Source organism: Mycteria americana (assembly GCF_035582795.1).
Source record: "Mycteria americana isolate JAX WOST 10 ecotype Jacksonville Zoo and Gardens chromosome W unlocalized genomic scaffold, USCA_MyAme_1.0 Scaffold_33, whole genome shotgun sequence".
NCBI lineage: Eukaryota > Metazoa > Chordata > Aves > Ciconiiformes > Ciconiidae > Mycteria > Mycteria americana.
The window spans coordinates 1,080,412-1,096,814 of record NW_027445439.1 but is presented as its reverse complement, the minus strand read 5'-3'; the positions used below and the strand labels follow the sequence as shown (position 1 = coordinate 1,096,814).

At 37.3% G+C, this 16,403-nt stretch overlaps 1 protein-coding gene across 9 annotated transcripts in view; it reads right to left on the bottom strand.

Moving 5' to 3' along the window:
• Window positions 1–16,403, bottom strand: part of LOC142403077 (tyrosine-protein kinase Fer-like) — a 216,656-nt gene that overhangs the window by 55,010 nt on the left and 145,243 nt on the right. For 6 of the 9 annotated variants that reach the window (XM_075489217.1, XM_075489220.1, XM_075489218.1 and 3 more), the window contains 3 exons: window positions 9,651–9,707; window positions 7,414–7,529; window positions 4,907–5,001 (listed from right to left, as the gene is read on the bottom strand). In XM_075489217.1, coding sequence (XP_075345332.1) covers window positions 4,907–5,001; window positions 7,414–7,529; window positions 9,651–9,707 — 268 coding nt within the window. The remainder of the gene's footprint in view (window positions 1–4,906; window positions 5,002–7,413; window positions 7,530–9,650; window positions 9,708–16,403) is intronic. The other 3 variants (XM_075489222.1, XM_075489225.1, XM_075489224.1) reach the window with 3 other exon arrangements.

The following is a 16,403-nucleotide window of genomic DNA, read 5'->3' as shown; positions in this document are numbered from 1 at the left end:
ACCAGCAGGTGGATCAGGCTGCTAAGATTGAAGTGGCTCAAGTGGATCTGGACTGGCAATATAAGGGTGAATTATTTATAGCTTGGTGGGCCCATGACACCTCAGGCCATCAAGGAAGAGATGCAACATATAGATGGGCTCGTGATGGAGGGGTGGACTTGACCATGGACACTATTGCACAGGTTATCCATGAATGTGAAACATGTGCTGCAATCAAGCAAGCCAAGCGGTTAAAGCCTCTGTGGTATGGAGGGCGATGGCTGAAATATAAATATGGGGAGGCCTGGCAGATCAATTATATCACACTCCCACAAACCCACCAAGGCAAGCGCCATGTGCTTACAATGGTGGAAGCAACCACCGGATGGCTGGAAACATATCCTGTGCCCCATGCCACTGCCCGGAACACTATCTTGGGCCTTGAAAAACAAGTCCTATGGCGACATGGCACCCCAGAGAGAATTGAGTCAGACAACAGGACTCATTTCCAAAACAACCTCATAGACACCTGGGCCAAAGAGCATGGGATTGAGTGGGTATATCACATCCCCTATCATGCACCAGCCTCCGGGAAGGTCGAAAGATACAATGGGCTGTTAAAGACGAGCAATGGGTGGTGGGACATTCAAACATTGGAATACACATTTAGCAAAGGCCACCTGGTTAGTCAACACTAGGGGATCTGCCAATAGAGCTGGCCCTGCCCAATCAAAACTTTTACCTACTGTAGAAGGGGATAAGGTCCCTGTAGTGCACATAAAAAACATGGTTGGGAAGACAGTCTGGGTTACTCCTGCCTTGGGCAAAGGCAAGCCCATTCGTGGGATTGCTTTTGCTCAAGGACCCGGGTGCACTTGGTGGGTAATGTGAAATGATGGGGAAGTCTGCTGTGTACCTCAAGGTGATTTGATTTTGGGTGAGAATAGCCAATGAACTAAATGGTATGATGTTAATTGCTATATAATATTGTATGCCATAACTTCTATGGTTGCTACATGCCATATCAATGGTATTACAGTAAGAATCAGCCATATTAATGAAGAATGAACTTTGATGAAACCAAACAAAGTGCAGCGGTGATGGAACCAGAACTGGCTTCAGCATGTAACATTCCAACACCACACACCATCTCTCCTGCCCAGAAGGACTGTTATGACAGATGGAGCTCAAACTCATGGACTAAATGAACTCAATGGATATTTTAGTGGGATGGCCCATAGACCAAGGGAATGATAAAAGTGGTGGTGATTAATTGGAATGTATTAGAAAGGGTAGAACCTGGGCATGACATAGATGGTATAGAATAAGGGGTGGATACTGTCCTGGTTTTGGCTGGGACAGACATAATCTTCTTCCTAGTAGCTGCTATAGTGCTGTGTTTTGGATTTAGTATGAGAATAATATTGATAACACACTGATGTTTTAGTTGTTGCTAAGTAATGCTTACACTAGTCACGGACTTTTCAGCTTCCCAAGCTATGCCAGGTGCACAAGAAGCTGGGAGGGGGCACAGCCAGGACAGCTGATCCAAACTGGCCAAAGGGCTATTCCATACCATATGACATCATGCCCAGTATATAAACTGGGGGGAGTTGGCAGGGGAGCAGCAATTGCTGCTCGGGGACTGGCTGGGTGTCAGTCGGCAGGTGGTGAGCAGCTGTATCACTTGTTTTTTGTGGGTTTTGTTTCTCTCTCTCTTGTTATTTTCCTTTTCATTCATTACTATTATTACTATTATTATTATTTTATTTTATTTCATTCATTAATCTGTTTTTATCTCAACCCACGAGTTTTCTTACTTTTACCCTTCCGGTTCTCTCCCCCTTCCCACTGCGGGGGGAGGGTGAGCAAGCGGCTGTGTGGCACTTAGTTGCTGGCTGGGTTTAAACCATGGCATACATGTACTGAGGCTCTGCTTCCCAGGAAGTTGCTGGACATAGCCTGCTGATGGGAAATAGAGAATAAATGTCCTTTGTTTTTGCTTTACTTCCCCACCCCCCCTTCTTCCCATGGTCACCTTCACTCCTGACTCTTCTACCTCCTCCCCCACTGCGCGACTGAGGGGGAATAAGGGAATGGGGGTTGCGGTCAGTTCATAATACTTTGTCTCTGATGCTCCTTCCACCTCACAGTTTTCCCCTGCTCCAGCATGGGGTCCCTCCCATAGGCTACAGTCCTTCACGAACTGCTCCAACATGGGTCCTTTCCACGGGGTACAGTCCTTCAGGAACAGACTGCTCCAGCATGGGTCCCCCACAGGCCGCAGCTCCTGTCAGGAGCCTGCTCCAGCATGGGCTCTCCACAGGATGCAGCTTCCTTCAGGGCATATCTACCTGGTCCAGTGTGGGGTCCTCCATGGGCTGCAGGGTGGATATCTGTGCCGATGTGGTACTCCATGGGCTGCAGGGGGACAACCGGCTTCACCATGGTTTTCTCCATGGGCTGCAGGGGAAATCTCAGCTCCAGCACCTGGAGCATCTCCTCTCCCTCCTTCTTCACTGACCTTGGTGTCTGCAGGATTGTTTCTCTCACAGTTTTCCTCACTCCTGTCTCTCAGTGCTGCTGCACAGCATTTTTACCCTGTCTGAAATATGTTATCATAGAAGTGCCACCGGCATCGCTGATTGGCTCAGCTTTGGGCAGCGGTGGGTCCATTTTGGAGCCAGTTGAAACTGGCTCTGTCCATCATGGGGGCAGCTCCTGATGGGAAGCCACCCCTGCATCCTCCCGCTAGCAAAATCTTGCCACATAAACCCAATGCATTTTTGTATATAACAATGGATGCACAGATGCTTAAGTATGCATTTGCCACTGTCTCTATTGTTTTCGCTGATGACTTTATCCAGGTGCATATTCTTTAATTCCATTTACATTTGGGACAATGGAAAAAAAAACAAACAAAAAACATTTCCTCTGCAGAGAGAGTTAATGACAGAATCACTAATAGAGTAGCACTTCTCTACATAAAGTGCTACGTTTCCAGAAAATTTTTTAACACCTGAACAAAGTAAGAATCTGAATTGAAATCTGAATCTGAAATGAAAAGCAGAATAAGCCACTACTGAAACACTGAAACCCACATCAAAGCAGTCTCAAAAAGACGCAGTAAGCACGCAATATACATGTATTTGGGAAATAAGAACTGTAGAAACCGTGCAATTAAACAGAAGATTAAAAAACTTAGCACAGGGAATTCCACACTGTATGGAGTCATTCTAATGTTTTCTCAGAGAAGAAACTGTCATTTATTAAACACAAACTTTCACAGCTCTACACTTACAAAATACAATTCTAACTTAAACCATGCCTTTTTTTTTATTAAAAAGAATGTCAGAGTTAATCTGCTTAAACACCTTCAGCTGTAAAGACATATAAGGCAAAGCACAGATAAAGAAGATACTGAGAAAGCTGAGTGGTGAGTGAAAGTCAAAAAGGCCACCAACATTTTATTCTTCAAAGGGCAGCATTAAATATCAAGTCAAAGCACTAATAATAATAATTTTAGATAATCTCATCCAAACTTGTCATTAGAGAACAGAAAACTAGTAATATCAGAGTCACTGCTTTTCTGAACTGATCTAAGTGTTTTGTCTTTCTTTCCTCTGCCAACTTCTTCAGAGTTAACATCCTTCTTTTCTAGCTGATTTGGCCAGTCTCACGGTGTGCTAGCCAAGTTTTAACTGTCCAAAGAACACAGAAAAGTGTGATGGTTCAAGCACGGTGTAACGTTACAGAGGACAGGCAAGCATGGAAGTTATCCAGAGGACTTATAGCCCAGAAAAACACGATAGAATTAAGAAGTTTCTTGCAAACCCAAAGTCAGGAGACAGAAAAATTTTTTGATGGATTTGGACTGCAAACTGGGCATGATAATCAGTGAAAGACTTCCACTAATTCCTTTTCTAATTGTATTAGTATGTTTCAACAAGTTGCCCTAGACTCTGAAAACCCTGAACCAGAACGATAAAGGTGTTAAAAGATGAGGTTTTATATTTATTAGCAGAGATGTCTAGAGAAGCTGATTACCAGTGTATGTCTTAAAACCTGTCTCAGGACAATGCTGTTAGTTTCCATTTTAATAAAGTCAATCACATGTACTAATATAATAATCTAATATAATCTAATGGAATAAAGGCAGAAAATTCCAATAAGTCAAAGATTTCATCAATGCACTTCTACTAAAGCTAGTTAATACTCAGGAATTATAAACAGTCTAAATATTTACTATGTCTTCATGAATTAAATGGTTCTTAAAACAGCTTGCAGTATAAATTTTAAGACAAATCTAGCAATATATAAATCAAAGTGTTGCATATTAACCAATACCAGAGGCTACCAAACCTACACATTTTCCAGCTTCTGAGAGAATCAGAGCAATACAGTTGCCTGAATCTGGTATCATCCCATCAATTTGAAACTCTCTCCAGTCGTTGATGAATAATATGAACTGAAGATTAAAAAATAAATCAAGAGCACCTGATAAACTGAATAATTTATTTTCATAAAGAGAAAACCCATATGAAAGATAATCCACATTTGAGTTACTAAAATTGAAACACTACCCAGTCATTAAGTTTCTTTAAATACAAGTATAGCATTAACAATATAACCCTATTGTTAAAGGAAGTATTATTTAACATCTTTTCAGGAGAAAAATGAAGATATGGCAGAGAGACATTGTAGCAAATTCTGCTCTTGAATGGTTACAGAAAAACTCACAACAGATTTGAATAGGTCACTCCACTCCTAAGCTGGTATAACCTAAGATCTCCAAAGATTTGCAACACGGGTGACTTTTGAGATCAGTCATAAGAATGCAAATAAAGGCAAATAGAAAAAAAATATATTTTACACTATGGAAACAATGCTTATGAACATATGCTGTGAGAAAAGAAAAAAAAAATACCTGAAACAAGTTCCATAACAATATAAATAGGTTGTCGTTGTGTGCAAATTCCTATGAGTTTTACAATATTAGGATGATCATACTGTTTGAGTATTCTGCAAAACATACAGTAAATTTATTTTATTAATAAACTTTATTGTATAAACTGATTAAGTATCATAGGAAAATATCTTAAACCCTTAATATTATTTTAATGGAACATGTCATTACTGTTATAATTAAAAAAAAATCAATATAACAGATCAATCGTCATTGTGTTTGAATGAGGGCGCATCAACTCACTTATAAATCAAGACTGAATGCTATATTATTTTTATTATAATTCTACTATTTGTCTACAGGACAAAAGAACTGAAAAATGGCCTGACAGATCTGCAGTTCCTCAAGAACCCTTGTAATTAAATAACATTTCAGTGGTGGACCAATAGCAGTTAGGTCAAAAAAGCCTGCACAGCACTTCCCTATACTTTCCTTCTGCACTGTTCAAATGCACGCTCATTCCAATTTTACTTTAAGAGATTAATTTGTACAATAAGTTTTAAAAGAATATAAAGACAGCAATTTCAACTTTGGGAATTAAACAAAAACATTTATGTCTTCTTACACAATGCTTTAATAAGAACATTTGCAATCTAAAACAGCATGCTATAATTCACAAGTATAATGAAGAGCTAGGAAGAATTCTGGAGAGACATTACAACTTTTAAATGTTTCTTCTACTATTTTCTAACTTAAACCACGTCTTCTTTTTCTCTTTTTCATAAGAGAAAGAGTAAAATACTAACCTACTTGGTACATACATACTTAGACACAGCATATTTATTTTTCTTTCATTATAAGACTGTTCTTCCAGTGGCAGGCTGCTTAGCAAATGAAGCATCTCTGCAGTAGCTGAGTTATGAGCCATTTAAAGATATTCAGTAGCTATAATGGCTGATATTAGTGATTTATATAATGTCTTATAGTTTTCCATACTGATCATACTAGTTTTTGAGTAAAAATGAAATTATATCAAGTTCCATAGCAAGAAGAGAGAAAGATAATTTAAACAACTTTAAAATTATCTCGATATACATCTCTACCCTGATGAAATTTATATACCCTGCAGCTATTTATATACCCATATAATCAGCCTATATTCAGAATAATTAGCATATTGTGGTATGATTGTAATCTGAAAAATAGGTATGCAATCACATGCTGCCTGATAGAGCACAGAAGCTCTCTTCTGAAGTGAATTCTTCTTCCCAAGAAAAAATTAGTAAATGGGGGTCTATACTGTAACCTGGCCAAATTTGATCAGCTCTATTAACCAAGCAGGTGAGAAGGCAGGATTTATGACTGGTATAATTCAACAGTTACAGTGCAACAAGAGGAAGTGCAGAGTCCTGCCCCTGGGGAGGAACAACCCCAGGCACCAGTACATGCTGGGGGCCACCCAGCTGGAAAGCAGCTCTGCAGAAAAGGAGGTGCCAGTTGGTGGACACCAAGTTCAACATGAGGCAGCAATGTGCCCTTGCAGCAATGAAGGCTAATGGTTTCCTGGGCTGAATTAGGCAAAGTACTGCCAGCAGGTCGAGGGAGGTGATCCTACCCCTCTACTCAGCACTGGTGAGGCCACACCTGGAGTCCAGTTCTGGGCTCCCCAGTACAAGGGAGACATAGACATGGACATACTGGAGAGAGTCCATTGCAGAGCCACAAAGATGATTAAGGGACTGGAGCATCTCTCCTATGAGGAAAGGTTGAGAGAGCTGGGACTGTTTAGCCTAGAGAAGAGAAGGCTCAGGGGGGATCTCATCAATGTATATAAATACCTGAAGGGAGGATGAAAAGAGGATGGAGCCAGGCTCTTTTCAGTGGTGCCCAGTGACAGGACAAGAGGCAATGGGCACTAAGCGAAACACAGGAGGATCCATCTGAACATCAGGAAACACTTTTTCACTGTGAGGGTGACTGAGAACTGGAAAGGGTTGTCCAGGGAGGTTGTAGAGTCTCCCTCCTTGGAGATATTCAAAAACCATCTGGACACGGTCCTGGGCAACCAGCTCTAGGTGGCCCTGCTTGAGCAAGGGGCTTGGACAAGATGAACCCCAGAGGACCCTTCAAACTGCAACCATTCTGTTATTCTGTGATATAATCACATTTAAAGTAACAGTGACTTTCAGTCTTTTTATCTGAATCCTTATGGCAAAATGCAGAAAAAGTTTTAAATTGAGGCATTTGCAATAAGAAAAATGTGTTTTATAGGCATAGCTTGCTTTGCTGAAGAGGTGGTTTTGCCAAGTGCAGATGCTGCTGCATTCACACATTAAAAAAAATGCCTATTTTTAGTTACTGGGACAACAGTTGTGAAACATTGAGGGAGAGATAAAAATGGAAAAAAAATTTGAGAACGGCTTCTTCAAATTTTTGTGAAGGTCAGATTTTATAAATTCATCTAGTAATAAAACTTGAAAAAACACCATAATGTAAATATATGTTTTAATTAAATTTAGAAAACCTACCTGGCTTCTGACAGAAATTTTATTTTCAGTTCCTGAGGAAGATCTTCTTTACAAGTTTTTACAGCAACAGGAGTCTTATCCTTTAATGTTCCTTTATATACCTCACCAAAATTACCCTGAAATCGGGGGGGGAAAAATAATTCTAAGTAAACAAAGTCTTTGCCTTTTCATAAAAGAAAACTAAAGTAAGGAGAATAGAATAATCTCCATCAGATGCATTTCTTACTTAAACAAAAACAAAATGAAAATTATTTAGGACAGAAATCGAAGGAAGAAGGTGTCAGCCAAAGTCTCCCTCCCCAGAAAACAAAACCTGAAGATCTCATTCTTTTAGATAAGCTTTGTATTTCCCAAAGAACAAATCAACTCCATTTTAAATCTGTTGGGTAAATTTTCAGATGAATCCCTCTCCTGTTTGCTAGTATTTGGAGCTGCATGTGAGTCTAATAAACAGCAAAAATCTGCTGGAAATGTTTTCCTTTCTTTCCTCAGTGATAGAGATTTCTTTATACCGTGCATTTGAATAATGTAGTGCCAAAGGAAGAAGATAGAGAAAAGGAGAAAAAAAAAATCATAGATGGAAAATAGCAATGCTATTTAGTTACAAGAATAGACATTCATGTGCCTAAACACAAGCATCTAGTAGTATACCAACATAGCTGGCAAGCACGGCAGAGGATCTTTAACAGCCATCTATCATTCTAGAATAGCACTTCTAGAGACCAGGACACTACCTCTGATATCTAAAATGGCACTAGATGCCCAAAGGTAAGTAGCTGAATCACTCTCAACATGCTTTTCCTCTAGCCTTCTGTTTAGAAGTACTTAATAGTGAAAATTGAAACTACCTTAAAGACTACTTAAGTATTAAAAATTGTTTTTTCCCCCTTAATTTAAAATATTTAATTATCATTTTATATCTGTTCCTTTTATATAACTTTCATTTTGCAGGGTATTATAGAATTAATACAGAGTAAATAAATGGACCATTCACACCTGAGGTGAAGCAAAATCTTCCTCTCTAGTAAAGTTTGCATCATCTACATTAAACTTCCATGATTTTTATATTAATTTTTTCCAGGTGACTTAAGATTTTATAATCCTTCAGATTTCTCATTTCCAGGGTAAATTATGACAGTTTATTTAACATTTTCTCATATAGAAGCTGATCATCCTGTCATCCTTTGGTTTGACTATTTTGTTTTTGAGATGGATGCATAACAAGTTTATATAGTGGCCCAACAAAGCTTTTTATTCTGTTTAATATTTTTAAATACTTCTTAACCACATTTCCTTTTATAATTACTTGTAAGCACTGAGTTGTCTTTATTGTTAAAAATGCTTTGTGCCAAAAACATGCAATACATACATAAATTCATTTTACTGAAGTAATCAGTTTTCAGATAGATTACTTGAACTGTCTTTACTAATCAAGACATTCATAGTTGTTTTTAGGAAGACAAACTTTTTTATGCCTGAATCATCTTTATTTTTGATACTTTTCTTGATACTTTTCTATTTAAGAATGTGAAATTGGCATAGTACCTGTATAGCATTTTCTGTGGATATAGCTCTTTCTAAAGGTAACTAATGCTTTTTGTCATCTTAAGCTGTTAAAGAGATTTTATCCTGGGAAACAGAATTTTCTGACAGCTGCTGAAAGCTGCTGAAAATGTAAGCGAGGTACAGGACATTACCTGAGTAGGAGTGTTTTAAAAACTTACAGCTACTAAGCACAATTTGTGATAGAAACCATAACATATAAGAATTAATTTAATACATATACCATTGTAAGGTTACCTAACATTCATTAAGTCATACAAAACCAATGAGCATTTGTTTTAACAAGTGTTGATTAAATCATCTTATTATATCAGATTTTTTATTTAAATAAAACTTTCCTATTTTGCAACAATATTATTCTTTTGTAAGATTGCACAAAGTAAACCAGCCACATAATGCTTTATAGAAATCCACTTATCTTAAAAGCCTTCCAAATAAGAAAAATATGTATGCTAGAGTTAAACATTTTCTGCACTCAGACATGTTACATCGTTTCCCGGTAAATGTGATTTACATTTATTTAAAGCACAATGTTGTGTTTCATATTAAAGTAAAAGAATTGGTATAAAATTGCATACCATGGTAATTTAAAATATAAGGCAAATAGGAAATGTACAGACTTCATGACTGATATATACCTATTTAAATGTTATTTAGCTCACTTGATAACTTACTTTGCCCAGTAATTCTCCCAGTGTGACATCTTCGTGATTGAGAGCCCATTTCTTGTCCTATAGAAAGGAAAGGAGAGGAAAGGAGAGGAGAGGAGAGGAGAGGAGAGGAGAGGAGAGGAGAGGAGAGGAGAGGAGAGGAGAGGAGAGGAGAGGAGAGGAAAGGAAAGGAAAGGAAAGGAAAGGAAAGGAAAGGAAAGGAAAGGAAAGGAAAGGAAAGGAAAGGAAAGGAAAGGAAAGGAAAGGAAAGGAAAGGAAAGGAAAGGAAAGGAAAGGAAAGGAAAGGAAAGGAAAGGAAAGGAAAGGAAAGGAAAGAAGAATTTTCAGTCTGTGTACTTTCTATAAAATAAATTTCAGCCAGTAGAAACGTACCTAAAGAAGGATTTTATTTGGACCACTCAATCAATAGCATGCTAGGAAGTTATAAATTCAAGAGTTTGCAAAACATGTTTTAGAAATCTTGCTATACAATAAGATATTGAAATATACTATACAGCAAATTTCTATCAGAAGATTATGCCTACAACAACAGCATACACTTTTTACACACAAGTTCTGGAAAGGGTATCTAGCACTCTTTAAAAAAAAGACTTAAGTAAAAATCAGCAACGACAACTTCATTTTAGAATACAAAATAACATATTGCTAGATCAAAAAAAAAGTTTTTGTCCTCAGTGTACTGAAAAAAAAGAACCAATTTTCCTATTATGAATGACACATATTTGCATCTCTTAAACCTTCTGTGGTAGTTTGATATATTACAGGAAACTACTTGAAAAAGATAACAAGCGCTGATTACAGTATCTTTTCAGTGCTGATGACCAATACCACAAATATTCTGCAACAACCCACAGACACATCGAAAACAATTTTAAGCTTCTTGCTACACAGACCTATTTAATAAATATTTAATGAAAAAGTTAGAGTAGGGTATTTTAGGTCTAACCCATATAATGAAACAACTGTTTAATATTGTTCATTTTTAATAGTCTGTTAGCAAGCACCTCGCAAGCAGGATTACCACCTGTCATGTTATTGATAAGGTCCTAATTATATTTCAAGCAATCTCTATTACTAATTGTGGTGCTATTAAACAGTCTTGTACCAGCATGAATGAAAAGTATGAGAGACTTTTAGCAAATGGTAAGAGGAGATGGAAACATTTTAATTCAAGGAATAACCATTTTCCAAAGCGTTCATAGTTTTTTGGACTTTATTTTTCCATTTGCTTTCAGGGTGAAAAACAATAGTGAGCAAATTATCACCACCATTTTACTTACCAGATACAAAGATATAAATATATTAAAAAAAAAATTTGCAACTGAAAGACTGGAATAGGAGAATCTGTGTTAAGGCATTATATTGGTAAAAGTTTTTAGCATAAGGTACAATATTTTTCAAGTGCTTTTTTTTTGCCTTACAATATTAAATACATTTAAGTGTATCCTGAACAAAGTCCGTTTCATTTTGATTTAGATATTTTCATTTCTACTAATATATTTATCAAACTTTTCCACTTAGATATTAAAGCTAAGAGCTATTTGTGGTATTGCCTTTGGAATCCTGTAATTGGTGCTTGCTTTCCAAGTGAACCACAGTATGTGATAATCATTACATTAGACAACAACACATATATGGTTTTTATCATAGGTCAAAATTTCACTCACTATTGTTAATAACTTTACAGTGTGAAATTATCTCAAAAACAAAACAAAAAGCATGTGCTGCCCCATTACACTCTCCCTCAAGCATAATTTACCGGGTTGAATGAAACTGAAAAAATCATTGTGGATGAATACAAATGCCTGTAACAAATACAGCATGCAAATATATTTTCAGATACAGCAGGTAGGAAATATTCTACTCTATATACTTACAATATTTCTGAGTAAATGTAATGTATGAATTCTTTTGTTGAAATAAGAGACAGTAGAGATTACACTAGAAGAAGAATGCAGACAGAATATCTATCGTCTTAAAAAGTGCTAGAGAAAAATCACATTTAAAGTAACTTACTGTGGGCTACTAGAACATTTAAACTGTACTTGTGGGGAAAAACTAGAACTCAGTGATTTTTCCAGATTGTTTTTGTAAGGAGCGTGTCCTGACTTGAATCTGGCTGACCTGCAATCCTTCTCCCTGACAACTAAAACACACAAAGACTGAGTTGCTTCAGCAGTCTTAGGAGCCGTTTTTAGTAGGCTGTCCCATTTACATTGCATATAAAGCCTACCACCTGTGCATTGCTGTCCGCTGGACCTGTTGGATGCAAGTGTGCTTCAGACTCTTGAGTTCTGGTCCCTGGTCTCCTATTCTGCTCTGGTTTCCCTGCCTGAAACCCTGATGCGAGCAGCCATAAAGATGGCCTGGTTAGAAGGGGAAAATTACTGAGCAGAAGAAAATATCTGCTGAAAAATACTGACAGAGAAAATGCCTGCCAGCCTGGGAACTGCTAGCCTGGGAACTAGGCCTGTGAACCAGAAGCATCCTTGAAAAGTGCAGCCGAAACCAGGACAGCTGGGTACCTAGAAACTGAAGACATCATGAGATACCATCGATAAGTACAAAAACAAGGAACTGTAACAGCAACTTATCATCTGAAAAGGTGAAAAATAGTCTGGGAAAAGGGGAAAACATCCTGAGAAAGTAAGAATCAGTAACTGCCATAGGCTGTTCTAACTGCAAGAACAGGAAATGAGTCTGGAAAAATAAAAGTGGTCTGAAAGAGCAGAAAACACCATCATCTATTTGCTGTTCCAGGTGAAAAATAGAAATTAACAGCATCTATCTCTAGCATCTATCTATCTCTCTGAGAACTTCCCATGCTGCACATACTTTTCCTTTTCCTAAACAGGTTGAATTTTGCACAAACTTTCTATGAGATCTTGGATCCTTGCCAAGGACGCCTGGCTGATTCCAAACTCTGTGACACGGATCATCTTTGAAGTGAGACTCTGTCTTTTATCTTACTGGTCCCCCTCTGGGCCCACTTTTGGGGTCAGTTCAGTTTGTCCTCTGGGATGGTTGGGTCCCCCTCTGGGATCAGTTTGTCCTCCCCTCTGGAATGGTTTGGCCCCTTCTGAAATGTGTCTAATTCGCTTGCTACCGGTATTATATATCCATGTAAGTAATCTATCATAAGTATATCTGCTGTTATATTGTTGATAAGTTTGCTTCACTAATGATAAGTTTGCAGTAAGCTGTAATAGTATATACATACTTGGTTGTTGCTGTTATTGGTTGTTGCTATAATGGTGATTGTTGCTATACTATTGATTGTTTCCATTATTGATTGCTGCCATACTATTGATTGATACTATATTATTGATTGCTGATAGTAATTTATAATAGCTTGATATATATATTAGCTTTATTAATCATAGGTATACTTGTAGTGGTGATTTTTGTGGTAGTATACTTGCTAGTGGTGATTTGTATGGTATTTGTGGTAATCTGTAATAAATTAGAGAAATTTAGAGGATAAAAGCCTCTGTGTCCTTGTGTATTACGGAATCCCACGAACCCACGGTCGCGATCTCTACGCACGCGCAGGCTGGGTAACCCTTTAGGTTGTGACACGCCCTAGGTCTGATCAGTACCAATAAAATCTATCTTGTGATAGTCTCCTCTGTTTCCTCATCTCAGACTTGCCACTGATAACCGCCACCTCTCACCCCATGGATGGAGCTTTTCCTGAACAACTATTTTTTTTTCCCTGAATGCCAAAGAGGGGGGAGCAGTTTTAGAAGGAGAAACCTAGTTGCAATCCCTATAAGAAAGTATGATACATTTCATTATTAGTGATACTGCAGTCATTTTAGAAAAAGTACATCAATTCTATTTGTAACAGGTCTTTGAAAGAAAGCATGAATGAACATCCAGTGATTTAAAAAAAATTAAAATTGCTTTTATTCCACAATAAACTGTTCAGATAACTGTGATATGTCATAATTATATCTTCTAGTTTATTTCAGATAAATTAAGTACTGAAAATAAGAAATTCAACTTTGTCATTAGCATTCCACAGAAAGATTTTAGTGACATACAAAATTACACATGGACATAGTGCTCCCCATATACATAAACCAAATACAACTTCAGTAGCCCAAGCCCAGCCCGCAATTCTATGGAATTACTGAGGAAGTTCCCCTGATTCCTATGATGGGGACGAGAAACTAGCCACTATTTTCACATCTACACCTTTGGCTCAGTGACTCACAACACACTCTGCTAAGAAAGCAATCTTTTTACTGCCAGTTACTGCAGTTAGTCCTTTAGCTCAAATAGGGGCAGCCCAGACTGCAAAAGGAAATTTAATGGAATCTCAAAGGGAACTGGACATTTAATATCTTGTACATCCTGTGCCAAGCAGCTCTGAGAGCTGGGCCCCAAATTCAGAAGATTTTTTTTTTTTTTAATTTCCACATGAAGCTACTCAAAAACCAGAACGGAACATTCAGTATATGAGTTGATCTAATACATGAATCAATTTATTTACTCTTCCACAAATAATAAATTTCACTGCTGTGTGGTATAGAGAAAGACATAGTTATTATACTGCTTACAGATATCTAGGTAGTTGATGGAAAAATACTTGGTAGTCTTGAAAGTGGAATGTTAGCATGAGTTGTTACTTGTCTGACAGCCTATATTCATTATACTGAAGGAACTGTGCTCTATTCCAAGAACCATACACATGTATACAGCTGTATTGTGCTCACACTGTGAGCTGTTGTAACTAATGGTCTTTCATTTCTGAGATTGGCAACAAAATCTTTTGCAAATGCCTGTTCAGTTACTTATATTTCAGAGAAATGTATGTTCTCAAAACATCCAGTTTTCATTTAGGATTGTGCACTGATACACTAAAAACACTTTTTATTTTAGCATATGTTCAAACCTGTAACCATACTCATGATCATCTTGCTACAAATGAAGACATGCTGGAGAAGGTCTTCAGTTTAGGCGAAATGCTACGTAATTTTAACATACAACACAGGGTTTTGGCAAAGTGCCTACAGAAATATGACCTTTATAAGACAGTAGAAATTTCACCTTTCAATTTAACTACATAGACTTATTCACATATATTTTGTGCTGACCAATTGTACATCTGACTAATCTGCATCAGAACTATTTATTACTACATTATTGCACTTACATTTTGAAGATAATCATTCTCTGTATAATTATCAAACTAATATATGAAAAAATCCCTTCATCTCTACTTCTCAAAGACAGAGAAAATCCTTTTGTATGTAATTAGACATTAATGCAGAAAATCATCTCTCTTGTTATGGGTGCAACCTGTCTGTAACTAATATGCCAGGTCAAGCCATATTATCTGCCTAGAACCAGATATTATATAAATTATTTTTGCCAAAAGACTGAATCCTAACAGAAGACATTACCGCCTCATCACCGCCTTTAACATCATCACCGCCTTTAACACATCAATTTTCAAATTTAAAAGTAAATGCTGTAGAATCAATATATTTTTTTAGTTATTAGTGAGATACATGACCAAAAAGGGAAATGTTGATTCCCTAGGAAATAAACTAATTAAAAGAAAAAAAACAACAAAACACCAGTCTTGGCTGAATCCTAGGTAATTAGCACAGAGTACTGAATACAGCCCGAGTATAGAGCCTGACCAATAACCTTTTTGCAATATAAAGCTTGAGACCATCTTAAAAGAAGCTGAAAGATGGCTGGTTTTTGGGTGTTTTCTTTAACTCTAAAAGTTATTCTCTCCCTTCAGAAGAGAGGGGCTAAAATCTTTGACAGAATGTCCCCCACAGTACCTTCCTTCACAGTGCTGCATATTTCCTTTGGGCTACGTGGCCAGTGAATTCTGTTGTCTAGTCATAAGGAAGGTGGAAGCTTGTATTGACTTATTTCCTCTCTCTTTTTTTGAAAGGAGGAAACCATTCAGCAGGTAATCCAGAAATGTTCCAGGTAACTGAAAGAATGGAAAAAGTACAGAAAAAATATGCTGTGCAGTGCACCTTGCTGGGAAGGTAGCTATTCATTACCTTCTTCCACATTTTTACATTTACATGAATTCAGCAGGAAAAAAAACAGGAAAGGGCAGGGGGAGATAAGTTCTACTGCAATTTCTAAGACTTTTTTCTTATGTACATGGCCACAAAAAATCACATAGATCATTGCTTTTGTAAGCCATGCTCAGTGCACATTCTAGAGATGCCTTGAATGCCTCTATTCATCCAAACTCCTGGCATGCCACTCTGTCAGGCCCCATCATGTGAATTTTTGTACCGCACCATCATGTCTGTGTGATGGGATCCATGCATAGCTATTCCCCCTTCCTTGGGGCATTGGGAGACTTCCAAGGTAAGTCTCAATAACCATCAATTGATTTTTCACCTATAGACAAGATTCTTGATTGAAACTGCTGCCCCACTGACCAGATACCAGAAGCAACATATTTCCTTCATCTCCTTCTTTTGATTTTGCTAAAAATAAAAGATGTTCTGTTCACTAAACCAGTAAGATTTTCTAGATATTTTCTGTTGATTGCATGCCTTATTCAGAATCTGTTACACTATAAACACATAGAAATGGCCAAACTGAGTGCACACTTTCCTCTAGTTTAAGTTAAAAAAACTATCTAGAAATAAAGCTTTTAAGAAAAAAAAACCACAAAAGTGACTAATTGGCAGTATTAACACAATGTTTTTTAACATTTAAATAAATACTGTAAAAGCAAAAGAATTCTAAAATGTTACTGGATTT